This window comes from Apus apus, chromosome 1 (genome assembly GCF_020740795.1).
Source record: "Apus apus isolate bApuApu2 chromosome 1, bApuApu2.pri.cur, whole genome shotgun sequence".
Lineage (NCBI taxonomy): Eukaryota > Metazoa > Chordata > Aves > Apodiformes > Apodidae > Apus > Apus apus.
The window spans coordinates 199,527,832-199,552,973 of NC_067282.1; the positions used below are offsets into that span (position 1 = coordinate 199,527,832).

A 25,142-nucleotide genomic window follows, 5' to 3' on the forward strand; every position below is an offset into this window, starting at 1 on the left:
ACACCATCCGCAGAAAAAGGTGATGCTCAGAGGCTTCTGGCAGGTATTTTCCTCTGCTAAAGAACTTAGCTAAAGATCCTAATTCTTATTCATATCATTCCTATTGTGAAGGCAGAGATTTTTCCCTCTGTCTTCTGCATAATGCTTTACAGACACACAAAAAACAAGAATGGGAATAAATCTCATCGATGGAATGCGATGTGGCAGATACATGTTTTGCTTCAATTAGCTTCCTGATGTGATAGTGGCTGTTTTGTAACACAGTGCGTCCTTGCTACAGTCCTTAAGGAACCTGGTAAACACAGCACTTCCCTCCATTGTCTCTTGTTTTTCTTGGAGGCTGAGTATTTTCCTTGAAATGTCACTTGCACGCCCCGTCCATGCTTGGCTGCTCTCAGAGAGTGCTCAGGCGTTGGGCTTTCAAAAAACAAAGGGAATTCAGCACTTAATCACAGCTTAGTGCCTGGCTTACTTATTTGCAAAACATACAGGTGAAAAGGCAAAAACACAAGTGGAGTAGCTCAAATAACAAAAACTTCTGCACACTATACCACAGGTAGATACCTGCCTGTTTGAGCTGCTTCCCAAGCCCCTGCAGGGTTATAATGCGCTTGTACGTGGTGCAGAAGAGCTGATGAACAGCAGGAATGGGACACTGGGACTCTGAGCCTGCAAACTTCTAGGCAGGGCTCTTCTCAGTGCACAGCTTGCTCTCATCATCTTGGCTTTTCTGTGATAGAAATCATGTGAATAATTCAGCAGAGTTAAGATACCAAGCTGGAAAACCCCCAAGGTCCGGGATTGGGGCTCAGTTTGGGCTGGCTTTTTTTGCAAAGGTAGGGAGAAACATTTTGGGGTTGACTGAGACAGGCTGCTCGCCATAAAAGCTAGTTCTGAGCAGAGATGTCAAAGCCTCACAAGACCTCCCACAGGAGTAATACTCTGATTTCCTTGGAGAATCAGAAACCCCAGCTGACAGGATCCAGGTAAAGCAGCCCTCCTGCTAAGAGGATCAGACCTGCTCTTCAGGAGCACAGTCCTCCAAAGAGGTGAAAAGTTATACAAGTCTGGAAGAAGGGCTTTCACTTTCTCTTACTAGATCCAGTTATTAATAGGATTTCCTCTGCATTTGGCTCGGTTCTTGACTGTGAAGAAAAGCACAGAGAAAGTCAGAGTTGGGGAGTCAAGTTCAATCATTACTTAGTTACTGCATACTTTCCTGTAATCTTTCCCTGTTTGAACAGTCTCGTTACCTTCAGGAGGAATTAGAGAAATAAGACTTCCAGCATAGCAGCTTAAAATTGCAGCCTGGAAGACTTATTAGGAAATGCTCAGTACCCATAAGGACATTAAGAATGGTTTTGATTCCCTGAAGAGTGTGCAGCTGGAGAAAGAAAACATTAGTCAAACATCTGCTAATTATGATCAGCTGATACAGGCAGCATATCCTGCCCTGGGACAGGCAGACAAAATCCTTAGGTTTTGGAGGTGCCTTTTAGACCTATTTTCAGGCTATTTTCCAAAGGCAGTGAGGCAATGGCTCTTCAGCCCAGTTTGCCAGCCCTCAGTAACTTTTGATCCATTGGGTGAACTTCAACCAACTTTGACCGAAGAGTAGAGATATCAAAAATATTAAGCTCCTACATATTTGAACTCTTCAGTTCTTGTGGAGCTGTGAGTGGCACAGGGTGCACACAAATCTGGAGGAAACCAAACTTCATTGCTTCACGCTTCCATGCAAGAGAACAATATGGATGAAGTCAGAGTCAAGCTTTGGGAATCTGCTCCAGCCTGCCCAGGCAGCACGCTCAGAAACAAATGATCCCCAAACACTCAGGCAGAAAAGATGTGTTTATGTAAATGCATTTTTACGCATGATTTTCCAGCATGCAGAAAGTGAATCAGTAATACCCAAAGAGGCTGATTATGCCAATGGAATTTTAGTAACTGACAATATTAATATAATAACCATAACAGGTTATCAGGAGATTTACCAACAGTGATGGGGTGAAGTAAGGCAGATAGCTTAGAAGCTACAGTAAGGTAATTCTTGCCAAGTGGCACCAATGGATACAAAAAAATCTTGTAACTGCTCACTAACAAAGTTTTCTATCCTACTGAGACACAGTTGGACTTGATTCCAACATTAATGATTCTATGATACTTCAATAAAACATTTATTTCTGAAAGCACCTTATCTCCCCCTGTCTTCTACAATACCCTCCAGGGAAATCTCACCCAGCATCCAGAAACTTTTAGAGTATTTAGGCTTTGAGCAACCTGGTCTAGTGGAAAGTGCCTCTTCCCATGGCAGGGAGTTGGAACTAGATGATTTTAAGGTCCCTTCCAACTCAAATCACTCTATGGTTCTATGAATTTAGTGTTTGCCTTGCCTGTGTAGGTTTTAATGGTACTACAGGAAATCCAAGTTTGGAAAGAAGCAGGTGTCTTCTTGGTATGAAAGCACATCATCCTGATGGAAATATGACAAAATCTAAATGCTCTACAGTACTTTTCTATAGTGCCTGCAAAATTTTAGCTGAATCATCATAGAAAAGGCAGCAGTTGTCCTACATTTACGTTCTGCTTTGCAGCTGTACCAGTAACTCCACCTCATACCAAAGCTGAGCAATACTGCTTGGAGCAAAAGGCAGCATGGAGTTGTCCATAACCTTGCCAAACTTAGAGTCACTGTGCTGGAATACCCTCTATTTTGGGAAAATAAAACAAGAAAAAAAATGGTCCAGTCATTTCTAAGGAACAGGTTAACACTTTGGGACAGCACAGGAAATTCTGAGCTGTCAAATCTGGGGATCTCCATGACAGACCTTGGTCTACCTTATACTGAGAAGGTTGTGATCATTTGAACAGTTTCATGATGACTTGTATACAATATATGTGAAAACAAGGTGGTGAAACCAAAGCCAGGGATATAATTTCCCCATGAATGTGCCAGGAAACACACAGGACAGATCCACCAACAGCTACATAACCCTGGGAAGAGTTCCCAGAGGGACTGACAGGAATAAATTAAGTGTCAAATAGACATAGACGGCTGCCTCTTCACCTCCCTTCCTGCCAGCTCCAGCACAGACACTGCCACTTGTGCTTGCCCATACCTCTGACAGCATAAATGAGGTGCAATATTTATGCTTTAAGTTGGCCTGCTAACAAGCATGACTTTCAATCAAAAGTAGATATACCAGAGAGCAAACATACACTTGGTCTGCTTCCAGAGGCCTTCTCCCACAAAGGTGCTGAGAGATGCTCAGGGGTTGTATTGTGGATTTTCCACAACACTGCAGGGAATACTCTGAAGGCTGGTCATGGAAATGCTGTCCATGCAACAAAAAATCTCCCCTAGGAAAAATTAGTTTGCGTCCACTTAGCAAGCAATGAGCCAGGGAGAAGGGCATACGGATTTGAGAGGGAGGTGTTGTGCCCACAATACTTATCTTTGAGTGGCCCTAATTTTACACACACCCCCTTTTTTTTTTTCTAATGTAAATGTTTCTTCCTGAAACTTGCTTGAGCAGAACCACTTCTACTTCCTATCAAACCCCAGTTTTAAGTGTAAGCAACCATTGCCTCGTTTAGGAGAAATACACAAAAATGAGAAACTAAATAACCCACAAGGAATCTAGCAATAAATAGGGCAGAGACATAAACAAACAGATACCTCATGTCGTGCAATGCTTCACAGCTATTGTATCAACAAGTTGCTGTTACCCTGGAAACAAGGAATCATCTGTGGTTGCCTCTCCCAGACGGAAACCAGGAAAGGAGGCACGTGGAATTAATTTTAAGTCTTCTGGACTTTGCAGAGTTGCCATCCGACTATTGATGCCAATTTATCCCAATCCCAACTACTGTGGAAAATTCAGAGGCAGTGCAGAGGCTACACCATACTCAATGCAACGTCTGCAGTGATGAGGGTGAGAGTACCTGGACATCTTGTCTTCTCCACCTTGGGATAACTCAATCCTTCTCCAAGAAAGTGCAGAAGGGTTATTCCCTGGAAACAGCCTGTGCAGAGCCAGGGACAGTGTGGCCTTGTCTGATTTGCAGTAGCCAACAACAGCAGCTTGGCACAACATCAAATGACTTTAATAAAATTAAGGTTCAGCAAACACGTTGTACCCCACAGCTGAGGCAAATTAAGAGCCCACACACACATGGGGGTCGTCAGACGGGCTCTCTGTGTGAGCAGGAGTTTGTTAGGGAGCTCTCACTTGACTGCATTCAGCTGTGTGCCCAAATTAAAATAAAATGTAGCTTTGGAGGATTTATTCTGAATTTTTTTCACTGAATGATAAAAGCTATTGATCCTGCTTCCTTGCAGGTTCAGTGAAACGCATTTAGATCCACGATGTCTCGTCCCACCTTGTACCACAGGGTGCAGATCTTGGTCAGTTCTGGGGAGTGCCTGGAGCTGCTGCCCCACACCCTGAGGATGGGTCCTGGCTGCTGGCTTCAGCCAGGGATCACGTCCCAGGGGGAATCAGTGAAGCTACGTCCATCTGGAACAGCTAAATGCTTGGCCCTTACAAAATAAGTTGGCTGGGTTTACAAATACAGCTATAGCAGAAAGTATCATTTCCTAATAAGTGTTAATTGTGAGCAAGTAGAAATTTATACTAATGTATATTCAGTTTGACCTATGATTACAGATCTACATTTTAGATAACCCAATGATCTGGATGTAAGAAATTTTAAAAAGTGAGGGTTACACTGCATGAAACAAGATAATTAGAAGCAGGAGTGATTATTGATTTACTTATTTTTCAAAGGAGATTAAACCAAAATAAGGATTTGAAAATCAACTGGTCACAACATTGTTACTTCCTACAGCCCAGCTGCTTTGCTGGCATTTGTATGACACTTATTTTCCTGTTCCAGTCCTTCTGCAGCACTCTGGGCTAAAATGTAGGGCTACAAAAACAGATTGAAAATGTACAGGGCACTATTCTTTGCACACTGCCAGGAAAACAGCAGAACAGCTTCTACAGCACCTCTATGGCTGGACATTACTAGAAGACAAGGGATGAGCTTGGTCTCCAAGGGCTTCTCATGGCTTATTCAACCCCAGAGCTGCCTCTGTCAGATGCTCCAGGCTTCTTCCCTACAGCACATCTGGTTCTTCACAGATGTGCTTCATATCTCTGCCCTGCTCTGCTCTTTAGTTGACCACATCACAGAAAAAGGGAGAAACTAGAGATGGTAAGAAGACATTTTAACTTAAAATCATGCTTTTTAAAATTTATTTCAGAAAGAGGAAAGAAATCAACCCAGTATGAGCATCACATCCCTCCTCCCTGCCAGGTGGATGTGATGGGAAGACCAGATCAGCCAGAGCATACCATGATGAGATCCTGATCTTCTCAGGCTCAGAGGGAGAAAATGGAGAAAAAGAGGGGCTCTGGTGAGAGAGACATGCCAAGGATGTTATGAGCTACCACTGCTGCTGAAGCAAGGATGATGCTTTCTTGCAAATCCAGCACCTATGCACCCATGCACATGGTGGCATCTCAGGTGACCTTTTGCTCAGTACTGACCAGGTATCTGTTGAGTCACAGAGAACTAAATCAAGGCAAATCCCTACACACAGACCAGTTGTCATCCCCTGAACATCTCCTCTTCATTCTGGTTTGATTTGGGTGACACTATGCACAAAACACATGAATTCCCAATTTCACAACAACCCAGCCCATCATACCTGGAGATACATTTTTAACCACCTGCTGGGGATTTGCAGACTACAACACACAAGACAAACACCTCTCACATATCCCATCTTTGGGGTTAAAGAACAAAACTAAAACAAGAAGGGCTGGCAATTTAGACACAGAAACTTCATTAGGTTCAGTACTTACAATTGCATGACCAGATATAAATGATTCGGACTCTCATAGATGTCTTCCAGGGCAACTATATTTTCATGCTTGATCCTGAAAAAAAAAAAACAAACAAAAGACAAGATAAATAAAAGATAAAATAGTGATTTTATTGTGGTTTTTTAGTGGCTGCAAAAACATACACCTATTTTTAGTTAGACACTACTTGTCAGTGCTTTATTCAACATCATAAAAGACAGTTTTGATTGAAGTGAACAGTCAGGAGTGCTTTGCAGCCCAGAATCCTCCTATTATTCACAGAAAAATCCTTCAATCCTCTCTGAAGTCAAAATGTGGAGGGGTAAGTATTTGGGGCATTAGAGGTTTACGGTTCCCATGTCCGGGGAATGAAGACAGTTGGTGTCTGAGGGACAGCAGCAAAGCAGGGCGTGAGGTGGTGATGGAGGCAGGGTGTGGGCTGGCAGGGAGAAGGCAGGGGTTCACCCCGTGGAGAAGATGGCACAGGGGAACAGCAGCCATAGGGAAGTCCCACACTCCTTCCCACCCAATCCACCCTGCTCCAATGTCCCACCTGGTCAGGACACCCAAGTTTCCCTGCAGTGTTAGGAAGTACCATGCGCTTTCTGTGCAACACCTCCAGGTATCTGCATGGGTTTTCTACATCCTCACCATTCCCACCAGTCATTCCCACAAAGTCCCTTGTCAAGATGCTAGCTTTCAAGAGAAAAATCATCTCTACAAGCACACATCTAATTAACTACCCCAAGCAATGCCTCTCTGGGTTTGCTCCTTAAATGCTTACAAATAATTTCCAAAGGATACATTTTGTTTGTGCAAACCCTAAAGAGACTGCCAGTACAACTCCAGGGGCAGGATATTAATTATGCCAATTGCAGACAATTGTTTTAAGAGCAAGAGAAAGCTGGGAAACACTAAGCAGAGACAGCAGAGGCCACTCATTAAACAACAGAGACATTCAGAAAGAAAGTAAAAGTGCATCAGATGCAAATGCAAAACTCTCTGCATGTTTCAAGGTTCAAGTAGCTTAATTAAGATGCTTAATCATGGACCTCATCCTCAACAGTCCCAAGAGCCCTAAAATTTTGCATGAAGATGCTGAGAGTAGAAGGTCCCCTGTGCCCCACAGGATCTTTCCTTGGGTAAGAAAGCAAACTAATCCAATTTCCTCTAAATTCAATGGAAATATTATGACTGACCTGAATGTACGCCCATTATCAGTCATCAAAAGCTGCATTTGTATAAGGACCTTCATGCACAGGAAATTTAACATCAACAATAAGTGAGCTCAAGTATGATACACTACAGGAAGTCAGAGCAACAAGCACACAAGTAAGCTCCTCACTCTACATAAATATCTGGAAAATCCCATTATATTTTAGCAAAATATCCAGGTACACTGCATCACAAATTAAATTCTTAATATGGACAACAGGAAACTAATACACTACCCACGTGGCTTTACACAGCACATGTTTGGAAACCTTTACCTTGCTGTGCAGGTCTAGTGCCTCATCCCTTAAGGGTTACAGTATGGGCAAGGGCAGTTTTGCCTTGTCAAAGTTAGTTGCAGGTACACTAGGATCCTAAATGACATTGCAAGCAAATAGTCGCTTTTAATGGAAATTGTTATGGGTGTTTATCCATTTTCCTCTCCAAACATGCACATTCACATTATCATTTGTGTACCTCATATCATCATGATCAAGAAGGCAGTTTTAATACAAATAACCTGCCATAGTGTTATGTTTAAAGCCTCCAACTTAGTCTGTGGTATGTTTTTTACCATGCATGTATTAATGCTTTGCATTTCTATTTTTGAGAACCTCAGAGGTTCTCCAAATCAACCCAACCCCTCTGAGACAGCTGCCAGCAACATCTAACCCTCACACGTCTGGCTAACAGGTGGGTGACCCTTAAAGATGATCAGCCAGGGAGGGAGAGGCCAGAAAGGAACTCATCAGACACGCAACACTGCACGCTGAGGGCTGCCACAAGATCCTCTCCCCTCTCTGATTTGCAAACCAAATGGGCTCTGTTCTGCTGGGCTCTCTGAAAGCAGATAAACTTGCTCAGTTCTAAAGCAAAGGAGGGAGAAAATGTTTAGTCCTAACACCATGGGGTCCTATTGAGCCAATCTCCCCCTCTTTGAAATCAGATACAGGATGTAAGCTTGTGGGATTCAGGGAGACAGTGAATATAAAGTGTAATCTGGAAGAAGGCATCAGAAGAAGCTGAATGACCCCCACAGTGCAAAGGGGGCCACCCACACAGGGATGAGGGTAGTTGGAAGAAGATGTCCTTTGGGAGCTGATGCCTGTGCATACCAGCCACGCCAAATGCTGGTGGCTGCTGCACTCGAGGGCCTTGCTGAGACAGAAAGGAGATATTTTTTTCCTCTGTTTCTCAGCCCACCCAAAACCAGCAAGGGCCTAAACATGGAGTTAAACAGTGCTAAATATTCCTGGTGAAGTGCACATCACACGCCTGCAAATGAATAAGCTTGTCCCACACAGCAACTCTCTACTCAGCTGGACTCTCAAACAACAAGCTATTTAGAGGAAAATGGAATTCAAAATTGAAAAAGAATAAATGAATAAATAAATTATGGAAAACACTTGGGGAGAAACCTGTGGTTTAGATCAAGTTGCAGGTTGTGTTGCTGAAGCTGAGCCAGAGCAGCCGTGGGTCTCCCAGCAGAGGTCACTGCCACCAGCAGCACCCGCTACCTCTGCTTCCCTTCACTCCACTCAATTCATCAGTGCTCCTTTCTTCAAGGGCCAGCAGTTGCCTACAGCCCTGATACACGACAATTAACCCTTCAAGGCTGAACACTGCTCATTGCAATAACACCCCATGGTTCAGGAAATGGGGTGCTGTATCATCTTCGTTGATACCACAAAGGCCAGTGAGGACTGGGATGAGTTTGTCCCACTCCTTTGCGAGACCAGACGGGCGGCTGGGCACACGGGCACCAGCCAGACTGCCACGGATGCATGGAGAGCTAAGGAGGCAGATACTTCATGGTCACAGATCAGGAGGGATTTGGGAATGCCTTAATCAATTCCATTTTTATCCCCCTCTAGAAGTGCTGAGTGAATCTCAGAGGTTCAGAGGATTCATTCTCCTAAGCTTGCACAAGCCTCCACGCAGCCTCACCAGTGCTCTCGCTTAGCAGAAATACTCACCAGACTATCTCATCTCCTCAAGACCTGCCAGGATTTACTTTTTTAAAAGTGCTGCTCTCACTCTGTGAAAGGAGAAGCAGTGTGCAGAAAAGACAGAAGCTTTTCTCTAATCACATGAGAGGAGGGAGCAGAGGGAGCCAAGAAACCAGATTCCCCAACCTCAGAGTATCATCTTTAACAATGAGCCATATTATTCCAATCCCTTCTTCTTCCCATCTCTGTGAGATCTTAACTCCCCTACTCTGCAGCTTTTTCTTTCCTCTGGCCTCCCCCCTTCCCAACATGTGGCTCTCCTGCTGCAATAGATAAACCTGCCTTGGATGAACTCTGCACAAAGCAACACATCAATATTGTTGAGTACATTATGGCTGTAGCAGAGGGGTGACAACAGTTCCCATTAAGTACTTCAAAAAAACCTAAAAATCCCCAAAATTGAAGATAAAAACACGGGCTTGGTTAAAGCAAATTAGATCAGATTACGTAAATTGTTATGAATAAGGAAACAGCCAGCTAAGGAAATCTCTCTTACCATGCTTTTAACCTCCCCTTCATCACACCTGCTGTTTCTCCTGATGCTCTCCCTCCTTCCTGGCAAAGTCCAGGTGCTGCTCACATCTCCCACACCCTGATGTGTCCCCACAAGTCCCCCCATCTGTGGCACAAAGGGCAGCTACCACCTCCAGCCGCTACTGCTTTGTTCATTTTCAGGACTATTCTGAAGCCATCTGTCAGAAAGAAGATGCCTAGAAATGAAAATAGAGGCTAATACTTCAACAAATTCACTCAGAACTCTTCACCCTGTGAGGCCCACGAAGTACTGCAATCGAGGGGACAAAGCAGAGGAAAATAAATCCAGAAGTGAGGAGCATGGAAATCTAAATACACAAAAACTCAGGAAGAGTGATTAAACCTGGTAAGAAACTATGAAAAGAAGGGATGGATTCACCATTTTCAGAGCAGCCCTGGTTTGGCTGCTGTGCCACAGTCAGACACAAGCCACAAGGCTTGATGCAACCATGTAAAATGATCAAGTTTCCCCTCCAGCCTTCCAGGTTTATGATAGTGCCCACGTGCTGTTACAAAGGTGTCAGGAACACATCTGAATGGAAGCAATGTTGCCCATGAGCACTATTTAAACATATAAGCAAACTGTCAGCCTAGACCTAAAGAAGCAAACTGAACTGGGCAACCAACAGCTTCAGGAAAATTTTCTGAGTTGGCAGCTGTGCAAACAAGGAACAATGTTTAATCTGCTGCAGAGCTCTGAGCACAGACTGGTCTCCTTTGCTTGCTGTGGAGTTGTTGCACAAGAGCATCGATAAGGAAATTGTCATTTTCCCCTGACTGCTACAGCACACAGTTCTGCCGTGACACAGAAACCTCTGCCTCTGAAGGAGATGGAACCTGTCCCCAAAACAAGACCCAGCTTGACTAGGGGGGGCATTTCACCCTGCCTGACACTTACCATCACCCCAAACAGGGTGTGCTGCAGCATTGGAGTAATGATGAGTATGTGGGATGGCACTCCAGTGGTGCTAAAATCCAGCCTCACCATGGACCAGAACACATCCTGCTTCACTGCCACCAGAAGGGCTCAAGTCCCATAGGATCACAACTAGGGCTAATGGGTAAAACTCACTTTAGCCTTAAAATTCACTTCTGAAAACAAGCAAAAAAACAACCAAACAAATTTAAAAATCAATCTATTCCATGGGCTTTGGCTGCAGATTGCTTTTAAGAAGCAAAGGATTAAAATTTGGAAGTTGATGTACAATAAGGGGAACTAAATTTTTTAATGACTGAGCTTCCTGTACATCTCTGCTGGCTCTTGACTGCCCCAGAGGCCAAAGAGCTGAAAGGAAACTGGGAGCATATTGCCATGGATCAGGAATTAGAGGGGGAACGCTCTGCAGGGATTAAAGCACAGAACTCGGATTTTGCTGTTGGTTTGACTGTCGAGCTGCCAGGAGTGCCATGTTAAATATCCCAGCTGCAAAAGCATGCTGGAAACCATGATTCAATCACTGATTTTAACACCTATCATATTTAATGCTGAAAACTAGGATTAGTTAGAAAGATACTGTGCAAAAACCTTGGGCAAACACAAGAGCCATTTAAGTGGGGCAGGTTCCCTCCCTAACAACTCTTTCCCACTCAACATTACATTTGCAAGACATGACATTTAATGCTGCACCTCCACAAACAGCACATGCCACGGAAAAAAATGCCACAAGAAAGCAGAAATAATTTTGTGAAAGCCAGAAATAACAAAGCCTGGATATGCAAGGATTTGTAGGTCTGAGTAACCAAATGTCTTTTCAAATAACTGTCCCATTATTTTCACACACAGTTTTGCCATCAGCATGGGGGTTACTGGGCTTGATGAATTCACCAGTTGGCCAAGGGAAGCATTTAAATCATGACTTCTGCTGTAGAGGACACTAGAAACTTACTTCTGCTCAGCTCTCTTATTTGGTTGACACAATTCCATAATTTCAACAGATATTAGGACAGTCTCACACATACTCACACAGAGTGATGGTATCAGATTGCTTTCCACATGAAAGCAAACTGCTAAAAAATCTACAGCCTGGCTCATAATGATGTGAGAACTCATGGGAACAAACCATGCTCCCAAGAGGAAAATGTGACAAGTCTGCTAAGAGGGGAACAGGGTAAGTGTGATGGCAAGGGTTGTTACAGGAAAGGAAACTGATGGATGTCCTGGAAATGCCTGCCTGACAGCAGAAGAACTCTGCCCACTATGTCTAGTCTGGAAAGATCTTCAAATCTTGAAGCTGTCAGTGGGACTTGTAGCTCCTTACTTGATGCAAGATTTCTTATAATTCCAACCTGTCAAGATCAAGCAGACATGTATGATGTGAGGTACCATATCTCTGACTCTAACCCCTCCCTTTCTTATCCCGTAGCCCCCAAAACATCCTCCAGGACGGGTAGTTACAGATGGATATTCCCCAAATAGCTTTACTGATATTCATGTGAGCAGAGTTCAGCAAGACACTTCTCCCATCGTCCAGGTTTCCCTCCCACGTGGACTTACTGGTGTGAAAAGAAGAAATGTAAGCTCTAATTCAAACTTTTTTTTTTTTTTTTTTTTTTTTTTTGTCCAGTTGGTATTTATGAGGTCTTTCCCATCCACTGATTGGTTATATCTTTCATCTTGTAAAATGGGACTTTATAGCAGACCTTTCACCCTCAAAAAGGGCACAAACTGCAGTGGTGACAGCTCCTGCAGCTTTGGTCTGTGCTGTCTCAGATCAGCAGTTTCCCTCTCTCACTCACAAACACACATGCAAATAATGTGAAAGTTAGAGAAACCTCAACTAGACACAGAGCAGAGATGTGAACACAACCAGGCAGATGTCAGTTGTTCTTAGCAAAGGTGGATCTAGAAGATTACGAAGTAAAACTATCTGCTTTTTCTCTCCTAACTGCATTTAGATTGCTGGTTTTTTGAAGTTACATCCTTAGTTTGCTTATTGGAAAGAGCTAGAGGAGCTTTACTGGATTCAGTGTTAAATACTCCCCTGTATTAAAAATGAAAGAGAAGTTGTATTTATGAGCAGAAAGACAGAAATTATGGTAACTATATCTCACTACCAGTGACATTTCTGATCTCCTCTGATCTCCTACCACCACGATACCTTTTGTTCCAACCCTCATTACCCATCTCACCTTGCTTGATCTAATGACTGGGCAAAGGAGAGCTAATTTCAGATCAAAGCCAGATGGTTCAGTGCCCATATGTTGACTGTCTGGCCAGATTAGCTAAAGCTCTGTGGCTGGGAGGCCAGGGAGTTGAACTCTGGGGTCATGTGTGGTCTCCAAACCACAGACTGCTCACAACACATGAAGGAAGTCAGTATCTTCACTAATATCTTTAAGGTCTCTGTGCTTCTGTCAGGTTAATTGGGGTGGGCAGGAAATATCATCGTACACTCCTGTCTGCTTTGGAAAACTGGCTAGAAGAGAAATACCCTGGATGTCCTAGAAGATGGGACACAAAAGCAAATGTGGAGGGATGAATCACTTCATGCACCTTCCCTCAGCTGTGACTGAAGAGGAGACAGTGATAAAAAGCCTCAGTGCTGGTAGAAGTAGCAAGTGGCTCAGAGCAGGCATTGGATGGAAGCAGGGGCAGACAAAATCTGGGAGAGAGACAGATGCCCACCAGGAGACCTGCCCCTTTTTGCCTTAGAAGATGTTGATTTTTTTTTTTTATTTTTTTTTTCCAGTTCAGTTATTTCAGGATTTAACCCTTCAATTTGTCATGTAATTTTCTATATGCAAAGAAATGAGCCAGGATGGGCTTCGCCCTGAGCCAGTGTCCCAGGAGAATGCTGAGTGATTCAGCTATCAATGCAGATGCCTCCTCTGGGGCTTACATGGGGTGTGACCCACTGCAAAGAGGAGAGAGGATGGGGAGGTGCCAGAAGACCTTGTCTCATGCTTACACAACTTGACCTCTCTCCACTTCACCTTTCAGATTCTACCCATCACCTCTGGGATCTCCTGTTACTCAAGGTTGAAGACGCTGAAATCTTTCCCAACAATTTCAGTGGCCTTTGTTTCCCAGCACTGCCTGTTGTCTATCATGTATATCAGCCTTACACACCATGTTCATAAAATATTCTCATGAGATTTCCTGTCGATAGTGTCAAGCTGGAGACATTTCACAGCTGGAAACCTTAGCTGTGTTGTTAAGTGCCTTTAACACTAACTGACTGTGACAAAACCTACCCACATACACCTTGCAATTTCTGATGCATGCCCTACCTCGTGTCACACTCCCTAGCAGTGTAATCCTTCTCTTCATTTCTAATTTCTCCATAGCCTGGGAGCAGAGCCTGGTCTGGCTTCTTCACTGCCAGAGGCATTTGCAGTCTGCATGGCAGCATCCCTTCCTGCACCACTTTGCACAGCAGTGCAGCTTGAAGAAAGGGAGACTGCTTATCTTAAAAAATATCTCTGGTTCCCTCCTGGGAAGGGGAGAGAGATGTATGAACCTCCTCAAATCAAGAGCACATGTATTTTCCTCATGAAGGTACTTTCTAGTCATCAGGCATGGTGCAAAAAGGGTGCTGGAGCCAGCATCCTATGATAGAATCACAGAACCATAGAATGGTTCAGGTTGGAAGTGGCCTTTAAAGGTCACCTAGTCCAACTCCCTTGCAGTGAGCAGGGACGTCTCCAACCAGATTGCATTGATCAAAGCCCCATCCAATCTGACCTTGTATGTCTCCAGGGATGGGGCACCCACCACATCTCTGGGCAACCTGTTCCAGTGTTTCACCACCTTGACTGTAAAAAATGTCTTACTAATACCTAGTCTAAATCTACCCTGTTTCAGCTTACAACCATTACCCCTTGTCCTATCACCAGGTGTCCCTGGTAAAAACTTTGTCTCCTGACCATTTCTCAAACAATAGCTGACTCCAGTTGTCATGCCAGGCACACTGCTGGGTCCATTTCACATGCAAGGAGTGAGCCCCCAGGCTCATTGCCTCCCTGGGACACAGGCTGAGGTTGTGCCCTGTTCTACCTCACATTTGGATCACAACAGAACTCAGACAAAGGCTGAGCATCTCCAGCACAGATGGATGGGCTCTCGCTAGGCACTGGTGGAACTTCGTAATCCCACACAAACAAAACAAATTAATATAGGCACTTTCAGAATAAAAATGAGCGATTCCTAGATTGCACATGCAGAGTTAGGTGCCAACCTTGTGTCCAGATGTCTCAGGCATTTCATGTGAAGGGTGCTCAGTAGCCTTTGATAGAAGACCCAGAACTTTAATTTCTTTTTATTTAGAGTAACTCACAGCTCCAACAGGAAGACTAGGACTAAATAACGTTCTGAAATGCTTGGACTCCTACAGTAGGACCTTCAGCCCGTTTAAGGTAACACAAATATCCCCATGTTAGTGACACCCCTGATGCCAAAAGTATCCCCAGCTCTCATGAGAAGCAGACCAAGCCATCAGAATGGTGGTTTCCAAGCAGTGGATCCCAACTGGCACCATTCAAAAAAGGCTTGCAGACTTCGAGCAAAAACCTCCAGACTGTTTAATTTGAAACATATCAAAACAAATACTAATGATTAATGAATCATTAAAGGTGAAAAAGATAAAAGTGGTGGCTGCAAGGATTTATCTTAGCTAAAAACTATCTTTTAGTGGTTGGCAGCAGCCCTGTTCTTCCAGTGTGGAGGAGTGTGGATTTACATGTGCAGCCAGTAATTATAGCTGATTCCCACTCCCTTCCCTGGGAGACATGTAGAGCCACATGCAATTAAAGGTGCTGAGGAGCTCCTGAGCTGAGGTGGGTTGTTCTGAAGGGGTTTCATGCAAAGACAGACGAACAATAAAAGAGGCTCTACTTGCCAAATCCTTGACAAACATTGCCTTAAAGAGGAAGACTGACATTCTGGGAAGGCTGATGGGACTGTAGGCAGTGCAGCTATCCCTGCACCTTGCCTCTACTATATCTGTATAGTTAAAAAAGCATGGAAAATAGGTGATCTGGATTGCAAGATGTAACAAAATTATGTATTTCATTCCACCCTATGGGAAATAAATGAAGCTGTCACTCAGGAGATGTGACAGAGCTGGGACTTCCAGCTGTGCCTTGTAGAGGGTTATCCCAATATCTAGCGCATATGGGGGAGGTGGACAGTACCCATAGTGCTGATCCTAAGGACAAGTAGTAGTACAAAAGTGGAGACCATTTCTGTACTCAGAGGACAGTGATGTAACCAAAAGGACACTTTGGCTCACAGCAGGAAGCAGGGCTGTGCTCTACACTCGTTCCCAAAGAGGCTTATACCTCAAAACAGCATTTTCTCCAAAAGCAACATGGAGAAGCAAACAGGCAACCAAGTGCAAATGACGTCCTGAGCATAAACTTTCTGCCCTCCCCAAGGAAATTGGTAAGTCTTTCACATGCTCAGCTCTGCCATGTAGTGTTGCCTGGAAAATTGAAAGCCTTGATTGGGGTCCTGTCAGCTTGTAATAATTAAAGCCTCGTAACGGCTTTAATTATTTAATGGTCCTGGCTGCCATGCTAGAAGCCAACGCTGTCAGATTTGCCCAGCTGCAGTTGTCTCCTACAGGAGACAGCAAACACTCTCCAAAAGTGGTGGGAGATCCTACGGGCACAGGGGGTAAAATAGTAATAATCACTTTGCTTCTCCTGTCATGTGCGGCTTTGAGTCTCGGTCAAGTTTCAATGTATTTGTGTCATTAGGAACACCATGGATCATCTTGCCAGAACCTTGCCCACCTGGATGACCCGAGGGTCACGTGCCCGAGCAGCAATGAAGCCAACAGACCAGGATGCTGGAGCACAGCTCTCCTGGGGCTCCTGGGCAATCCTCAGCTGGCATTTCAGCTCAAACACTCGGTCAGCAGGGGTGAGCTGTGTGACAAATTCCTCAGCAGCGACCTGCCAGAAAAACCCTCTCCTTCCCAACAAGCCACTGGGAAGCCAATTTATTTTATTTATTGAGAAAGACAGAAGGATAAGTAAGAGGCTAGGCAGGTTTCCACATTTCATCATCACTGTATTAGGATACTCCTACACAGAAGACTGCTCCCCCAGCTGCCTGTGGGAAGTGCCAATAGCCCTCGGGTGAGTCACATACACCCTGTGCAGTAGGAGAGTAAGTGGGAAAGCTCTGCACAGCGGGGGATGGATCCTGGAGGGCGACTGTGCTGCTCCATGTTCATTATGAGTTACCGTCCTCAATCACAGCGTAGTTAAAGCCCGACTCAAAGGCAGAGTCACTTCTGACACTTGTGTGAAAGCAGTGGGACCAGCTGCATGTCCCGGAGCCACCCCTCTGCACAGCTGGTAATGCCTGAGGAAGATACAGCCTCAGTCCTCCACAATGAACCTGAGGGCAAAAATACATCTTCTGCTTTCACTGCCGTTGGGCTTACTTTGCATGTGGTCCTCAGGAAAGAATCAGAGGGGTAGGAAAGAAAACTCTCAGCAATGGGCAGAATTAAGGGTGGCATAATTCAGCTTGGCCAAATCTTGAAATCTTTAATCAGGCAAGACTGCTGAGTGTCACTTGGCTGGATTCAAATCTTGGCAGCATCATTGTAGAGTCCAAAGCAGACCTGAACTTAACACACCAAGTGGCAGAAAAGTTACTTAACCAGAACATTATAATTAGCAGAAACCCTTGCTAATAAAGATGCTTGTATATAACAGCTAATTACTTTTTAACCAGACAAGAATAGGTTTGAGAAAGTTAATCTCCCCAGTTTTACAAAGGACATGATAAAGGGGGTCTCATTAAGAATTAGATAGTGTTGAAGTTCATTTATTCTTGCTACTTGTATTCATGTGGTGTGCAGGGACCGTATGTATAGGTTTCTATTTTTAAGAGAGAGAAACCTGGATTCACAAATGTCCCCAAAGTGGCCGGTAAAGAGTACTTCAAATTGCAGTTCTCTCTTTTCCCACTTATGGAAGTAAAATTTTTAAAAACACCCACTCAGTAGTCAAGAAACAGACTGATTATTAGGTACCTTATGATGAAAGAAACTTCCTACAGCATCAAAGCACTATCAAACATCCTTCCAAACACCTTCAGTTAGCTAAATGTCTTAAAAATATATCTCTAAATTATTTCTAAACGTGATACAGGCACAAAAGAGCTGGAAGGCTGGAATTTTCCATGGTTTTAAACCCCTGATATCCAGTCCAGATGGAATTTAGGTTTCTTTAATATGTCACTGCAGCATTGTCCTGCTCCATAGCATGAAGGTTAACAACACCAATACTTCAGACAGTAATAAGCAGAATATTAATGTCATATGCAATAATTAATCTTGAAAGACAACAAATCCTACATGCAAAATAAATGCATGTCTAACCATAGGAACAGTAGAAAAAACAATATTGCAACAACACGTAGGTTATTTTTTCATTATCCTAAGTTTTACCACTGCCCTTTGGCTTTTCACGTGTAATGATGAAGTAGGAATCAGAAAGAAAGTAGTTTGAAAATAAATGTATTTCAAATTACAATGATAGCAGATCCATCTTTTGCAATTTCTTGAGGTTTTCAGTCAACTAAGAAGAAATCTGTATGAAAAAATGGGTTATTTCATGGCATTCAAGCAAATGTTTTCTAACCAACTGACTTACAAACTACAGTGCTATAGATTTCTAATACTTTATGCAGCCAAGTCACACGTACAAGTCACACACAATGACTCATTTTTTCCTAAGCAATACATCTAATTAATTCAAGGTATTTAGAATGAAAGGTAGCTATTAGATGAAGTCTAAAATAAATTGTACTAAATGCAGTCTTTGAGCTGGCAGACACAGGACATTTTGGTAACATCTCTGCTGTGGTGTTGCTCACCACAAGTAATCCTGAATTAATACATTTAAGCTGTAGCCTTTTTAAAGCACATCTGCCAATAAAGCTTGCCAGGATGATGCTATAAGACCCTTAATACAACAAACCTTGCTTCACAAAGGGGTGCATCAGCTTGGAGCAGGGTGGAGCACGTGTTTAGGAAGCAGGTGAGCTCCAGCTCAGCCTTTGAGGCTACTCAACACTTGGTTTCTCCCACCAGAAAAAAAGGAGCTACAAAGCAAGGCGTGTGATTTTACAGCATTCATTCCTGCCAACTGCATTCTTAACTGGGACAACACATTCATTTGTGACACTGTGAAACAGTCATCAAACCTACCCCTTTTTTATCATTACCTCATCTTTATGTGGCTTCAATAAATTCAATGTCTTGTCACAAACTGCAGGCACATTAGCACTTCACAGATGCTGAACACAATAGGTAAAAACTGCTGGGAGAGTAATCGGTGGTGTGATTAGCATCACCAACTTGAGGTTACAAGTTCATTTCTAGATGAATGCACAGATTCTCACAGGTCTTCCCATCTGTGATCTGGTGCTCTCTCAAGATCTGAATTTGGAATAAAATTCACAGAACACCTCAATTCCAAAAGCAACACCAAACAGGCACAGATGTTCCTATACAATTCCTATTTTGTCTCAAAGCTTAAAGCCTAGAATTGCACAGGTCCATATCAATTATGTGTCCTCTCCTTTTTCACACTCTCCTGTGCAATGCCTCTTCAAGTTCACCTCCAAATTGCATTGGAATGGCATCCTGACAGGCATCTTACACTAGTCTTTTTGCCCTGTTTTGTTGCTATATCTGCCTAATTACACTACAACTTGTATGTGACTGCATTACCATGTCACTCTGTGTTCTGATGGGATTTTAAAATAACAATACATTCGATGTGAATAATTATTTCCTCTAGTCAGAAGGACATTTGTGTGTTCTCAATAGGACTAAGACAGAGGAAGCCACCTGCTGTGTTAATGCTTCAGCTCTGAGTATCCATTAACCTCCTAACTCCAACCATTTTTCATTATGAAATCATGACCTTCAAACCAAACTTTTGGGAAAAAAAGTACATTTCTCTCCACTCACGTAGTTCTGAGGTGTGACTGGAAACACTGTTCTCACATGTTAAAAAAAAAAACAACAAAATCCATCTTTGAGCTAGGACCAAAAAATGAAAGCTTGCAGAGCCAAGGAATTTAAGAAGTTATGAGCATTTCAAAGGGAGCCAGAGTTAACATGGAAACGTGCTTGGGCTTCAGGCTGGCACAAGCTACCAACAAACATTATGAAAGATACTTTGGAAATATTTAGGGAAAGAAAAAAAAACCACCATGAATCCACATTTGGGCTTCAAAGTGTGACAACACCAACTAACATCGAGAGGCACGAACAGTAGTCAAGAAACCAGCCAGAAATCTCCAGAGAGACCAGATGCCAAGGAATGTCTCTTTGCCACCTTATATGTCTTTCTATAAGATAGAACCAAGAGGCAATGGTTGGAATGGGCAGAAGAATTATGGTTCTTACTCCAAGGACACACTTGTAGATATCTAAAGTTTGATGACAGGGTAACCAGCCTGGTGTCCTTATCCACACTTCAGCTGCTCCACACCATGGTGGTGTGGTACCTCTGAGCTGATTCTGACATCACCATAATGTACAAGGCAAGGGAGAAGCAGACTGTCCAAATGGTTGACAGGTTTCAGCGACCTGAAACCAGGTCTACAATATGGGTAAAGTCACATAGTCATAATCCCACGTGCAAAATCTGCTGAGCAATTAATATTGCACCTGTCCTATGTGTCTTTCATTCTGACACAATTCACTGTTACCATTCTGATAATACAGACTGTTGAATTATGCTTCACAAACTCCATACCAGCTATGGGTGGGGAAGGTGAGGCTCTGTTTCTAACATGCCATTTCACTTTTGACAGGCATAAATACAGTTCTGAGTAGATAATCAGTTGTCAAATCTCACAGCACTTAATCACTCAGCATGAATGGTTAAAACACTTAAAAATAATCTCATATTAGTCTAATTGTTACTCAGTGCCTCCTGGTCTGGTTGCATTTTTTGTTTTATTTTTACGTCTTATTTTCTCCTGGCTTCAGCTGCCTCCTCCCACACACTAACTCTTTGTCAGAAGCCCATCTGAAAGTGGAAAGCTCTTTCCTTCTTTGTCATCTCTGCAGCTGTAACAACAGCAGGTCACATACGTTTTCCAAAGGCTTGTGCTTCCATTTGTGCTATCTGTGAGACCCTGCTTGGGGAACAATCAGGAATAAGAGCAAGGTTAAGGGAAGAGCCCCAAACATGCCCATTTTAATCACTGCAATCTCCTCTTCTCTGGCCTTTTTCAGTCACACACTGTGGCAAAGCACATGTCCTACTCCATGTTTTTGACTGTGCACTTTGGTGCACTATCTGTTGGGTCTTTTGTTACCTACTCCCTGACATGTAAAACATTTATCTCCATCTTTAAGGACCTTCTTAGTCTATCCCTGTGTAACCTACCTCACTGAACCCTCCATTCTCACCTCTCACAAGATGGTGATGCCCACCAAAGAAATAAATAGATTTTCAAGCAAGTATCTTTATGCTGCCTGTTACACTCACTGGATGCCCACCCATTTTGGGGCTGCTCCTTATCTTCAGGGTGACCATCACTCCAGCCCTCCTCATAGCTATTCTAGGCTCCTAAGAGCCTGTGTATCCCAGCCCATGGCAGGAGGCTTGGACTAGATGATCTTAAAGATCCCAAACCATGCTATGATTCTAATGATCTTGCTGATACCTTCTGCACTCTCATCTGCCTACATCTGCCTCTCATACCACATGTTTCTCTCCAGTGTGAAGGGACCACATTTGCACCACTTTCACCACATTTGAACAGCTTTTAGCTGTCAAAAATCTTTCTGCTGCTAAACCAATGTCTGTAAGGCAGAAGATAAAGCCACAGAGCACAGCAGAACAAAGATCTCCCCCCGCTCCAAGTCCCAACTAGGTGATCACACTGTGGTGTGTGGTCTCCCTCTGACCCTTGAATCCTGCATTCCATGTGCCACTTTCAATCATAGAGGTGAAAACACCTAAACCCAGGAGGTTTGTTAGCCTAGTGGCAGGCAGCAACACCACCCAGGAGATGGGACTTGTGAGCTTCCAGGTATCTAATCACCTGATCTGGCATCCCCACCAGGAAGGGAATGCACAGCCACAAAGTCCCTCTCAGAACCCACCTCTAGAAAGGGCTGTAGGGTCTGGCTCCAGGATGAACAGAGGCAGCTGATGTACTGCCTGGAGGTAGGTCTCTCAGCTCCAGAGAGGGACAGGAGCTCAGGCACAGCCTTTACCTACTTCTAGACAAATCTCCATCCAATATTTTGACTTTCTAGAGGGCTGCTCTCAGGCTCCCAGTTCTCTCCACGGATCATTTCCGCAGGCCTTGGGCCACATAAAGGCAATCTACATCCCACTCTGGCTCTCAAGAGTTTCCTTTTCCTGCCAAATAACAATGCTACACTTTGAAGGTGGGACTTGGCCAAAGAGCTCTGCAGATAAACAGCCTCCATCTCTTACTTGCCAGAATAACAGTCCTCTTGGGAGGAAGAACCCAGATGTCTAATGGCCCAAAGGAACTCAACTTTCAGTTGATTAATGTAGAAATGGCCCTTGAAAGTGAAAAAATTCACCAAAGAAGGGAAATGCAGGCCTGGAAATGAACAGAAATCTTTCTCAGCACCCGTTGAGAGGGATGTGCCAGGTGTGAACAGGGCCTAAGCAGACCAGCCTGTGGATATGTTGACTCAGCAGACTGAGCACAGCTCCTTTTGAAAACTCCTTCTGTCTTGCAGAAACCCTGAGAATGGAGTTTGCCTTCTGAAAATAACTGTCAGCTGCCTCCCAGGATGAATCCACTCACTGCCTAAGTTGCTTCTTAGTCCCAGAGCTTGCCTGTGTATGAGTCTTTTATGAGAAGCACTTCTAAAGGTGGTTAGAAAAAAGCTAGAACATGACTGGTAAATGCTACTGTCTTTCAAGACTAAAATGTCTCCTTGCTTTCTTGCTTACCTAGGTCTCCCACGAAAATATGAAAAAGAACTTCCAGATACAGAAAGCTAAAACTAGCTACTGAACATCAAGCAGGTATGAGTATGAACTGCATTTTATAACCCCAGAAGCAGGGTGATTAACACCTCCATGAAGTTTGCCCCAGATCTCGCAGTTCCTGATGCAGCTGATGCATTCCTCAGACACTGTGACAATGGTTTGCAGGATACAACAAGATGACAGATGTGTGCACACCCTCTCTGCTCACTGCAGCCCTTTGACTACATTAATCCTCAATTTCAAACAGGATTTACTTTTCATCATTTTATAAACAGGCTGAGTGGAGTTGTGGATGAAGTGTCCATCCATAGCAGGGATTGGGGCCAACAGCTGAAACGAAGAGGTGGTTTTCTTCACTGAGCTTCAAGTCATGGTCCTGAATTGATGTAGAAGTGCTTACCTCCTTGTTCCTCAGCATGGCCATCCACTCACTGCGGTCTTGCCTGATTTTTTAGTTGAATACTCATGGATTTCTAACTCGGAGACCCCCAATTTCCATCCAGTTGATTGCCCTTGAAAAGGGGACTGCTACACATTTTGCAAATCAATTATTTTTTAAGACTAAGACATATTTAAAACTTACATAACTTCTAAGGATTCAGTATGATTGAATACACTGTTTGATAAAGAGGATCCTTCCCATGCATAATGCCAACCCTGATGCCATCTTTCATCCAGAGGAAAACCAAAAAATATCCATCTCTTTAGGGATCCATGGCTCATGTGGACCTGATAAGATGATACAAATGCTTCCTTCAGGCACCTGTACAGAAAATATGTCTTTGCTTTTCACAGTCATGATTTTCCAGATGCTCTGGCTGATCCACATAAAAAAACCTCCAGCATCCCACTAGCACTGTTTGCAAGCTGCTCATACTAATAGCTGTTTGCATCCAGTTGGATTTTAATCCAGAAACAACCTTGTTGAAGTAAAGAAAATTAAACAAATGTAAAAGTAATGTAACTACAAGAAATTTAGAGCCCAGTTCTCCAAACAAAAAAGTTGTGCTATTAGGTAATGTAAAAGGAAGATGAACCAGTATTTCTTAGTGGTAGCATTTATTTGTTTAACTAAAGGTCAGGAGAAATAATAAAAAATCTGTTCTCTCAGTTACTACAGAGGCAGATTTCAGGGCTGGGAATTTGCTCAGTTTTAGGTGAAATAATTTCATGTCAACAACCAGTGCACTTTGCCAAGTACTTCTTTCACCTCTCCCACCACTCTCCGAGTTGGAAGTTGGCCAAACCCTCTCGCCCCATGACTCTACTGTGCAGACTCTTTTTTTTCTAGGCACCTTCACACAGATAGTCCCTTCTACTTTTGGAACCTCTCAGATTTTTTTCTGTGGCCACTGATTGTAGAAAACGATCTCTTTAAACCAACTCACTATTCATTTTCCAACAGACCTGTGGTCAGCAGGAGAAGAAAGGCTGAAGCCTGGATCTAACCAACCTTGCAGACCTTCCTCCCAACAGCTCTCTCTGATGGAGATTTCTTGACAACACAGTTCCCCAACTAACCTGTCCCTCTCCCACCAAAGCCAGGATCATCAAATCTGTAGTAGCCCCTTCAGTTTCCATTCTAATTTTGAGAAGTCTCAGCTTTGATAAACTCTTGAGAGCCAAAGAAACCTGTACTTCTCCACTAAAAGCTCCCTCCGCTCACTGTTTATTCAAGGACATTTTCTCCCATAGTGCCTTATCTTTGCCATTGTGTTGTGGTCTAATTACTTCCCTTTTGAGAACTTAATTTCATTTATCTCCTTGGAGTCAGAAAGGATCGTATCAAATATGTAAACTCAGCTGTGCACAATATTCATACAAACAACAGCTACGTCCCTCAGTCTGCACACAAGTCTTGCTGTATCACAAGCAGGATCACAAGAAAAGGGAAGGTGCATTTGTTCAAGTCACCCTTTATTGCCATTGCAGAGGCTGCAACACTTCACTGTGCAAACTCAAGTTATTGCTAGCTGAAGCATGCTACACTTCATGCTGATGAAACTAAAATCTTTTTGGATTGAGAATAAACAGCCACCCTGGAAGAGTCTGAATGAAGAAGCCTCTGTCTGAATTCTAATGGAAGGAAGGCGTTTGTTTTCTGAAATTTAAGCAGGTTTCTCTTGGTGAACTGTACTGATCCATGCGATGCAATATAGCTAAAAAAGTCTTTTCCCTCCCTTCTTTGTTCTTTATATTCCTGTGCACTTCGTTGAGCATCTGCCTGGGTTGGTATCTCAAGTGTTGGTACACGCGCCCCTTTCCCAGACATGATGCCATGACACGTGTGGCTGCAGTCACTGCAATATTCCACTTTTGTTTTTGAAACACCACAACAATCACATGACAAGGACTTTTGTTGAAGACAGGCTGAGAGAGCTGGGGCTATTCAGCCTGGAGAAGAGAAGGCTCCAGTGAGACCTTATAGCACCTTCCAGTACTTGAAAGGGGCTACAGGAAAGCTGGGGAGGGACTTTTCATCAGAGAAGATAGTGGTAGGACAAGGGGTGATGGTTTTAAACTGAGAGAGGGGAGATTTAGGTTAGATATT

General features: G+C 43.5%; 1 protein-coding gene across 2 annotated transcripts in view; it reads right to left on the minus strand.

Moving 5' to 3' along the window:
- CAMK1D (calcium/calmodulin dependent protein kinase ID) overlaps positions 1-25,142 on the minus strand; it is a 233,403-nt gene that overhangs the window by 89,331 nt on the left and 118,930 nt on the right. For both annotated transcript variants that reach the window (XM_051631184.1, XM_051631178.1), the window contains exon 3: positions 5,874-5,948. In XM_051631184.1, the coding sequence (XP_051487144.1) occupies positions 5,874-5,948 (75 nt within the window). The remainder of the gene's footprint in view (positions 1-5,873; positions 5,949-25,142) is intronic.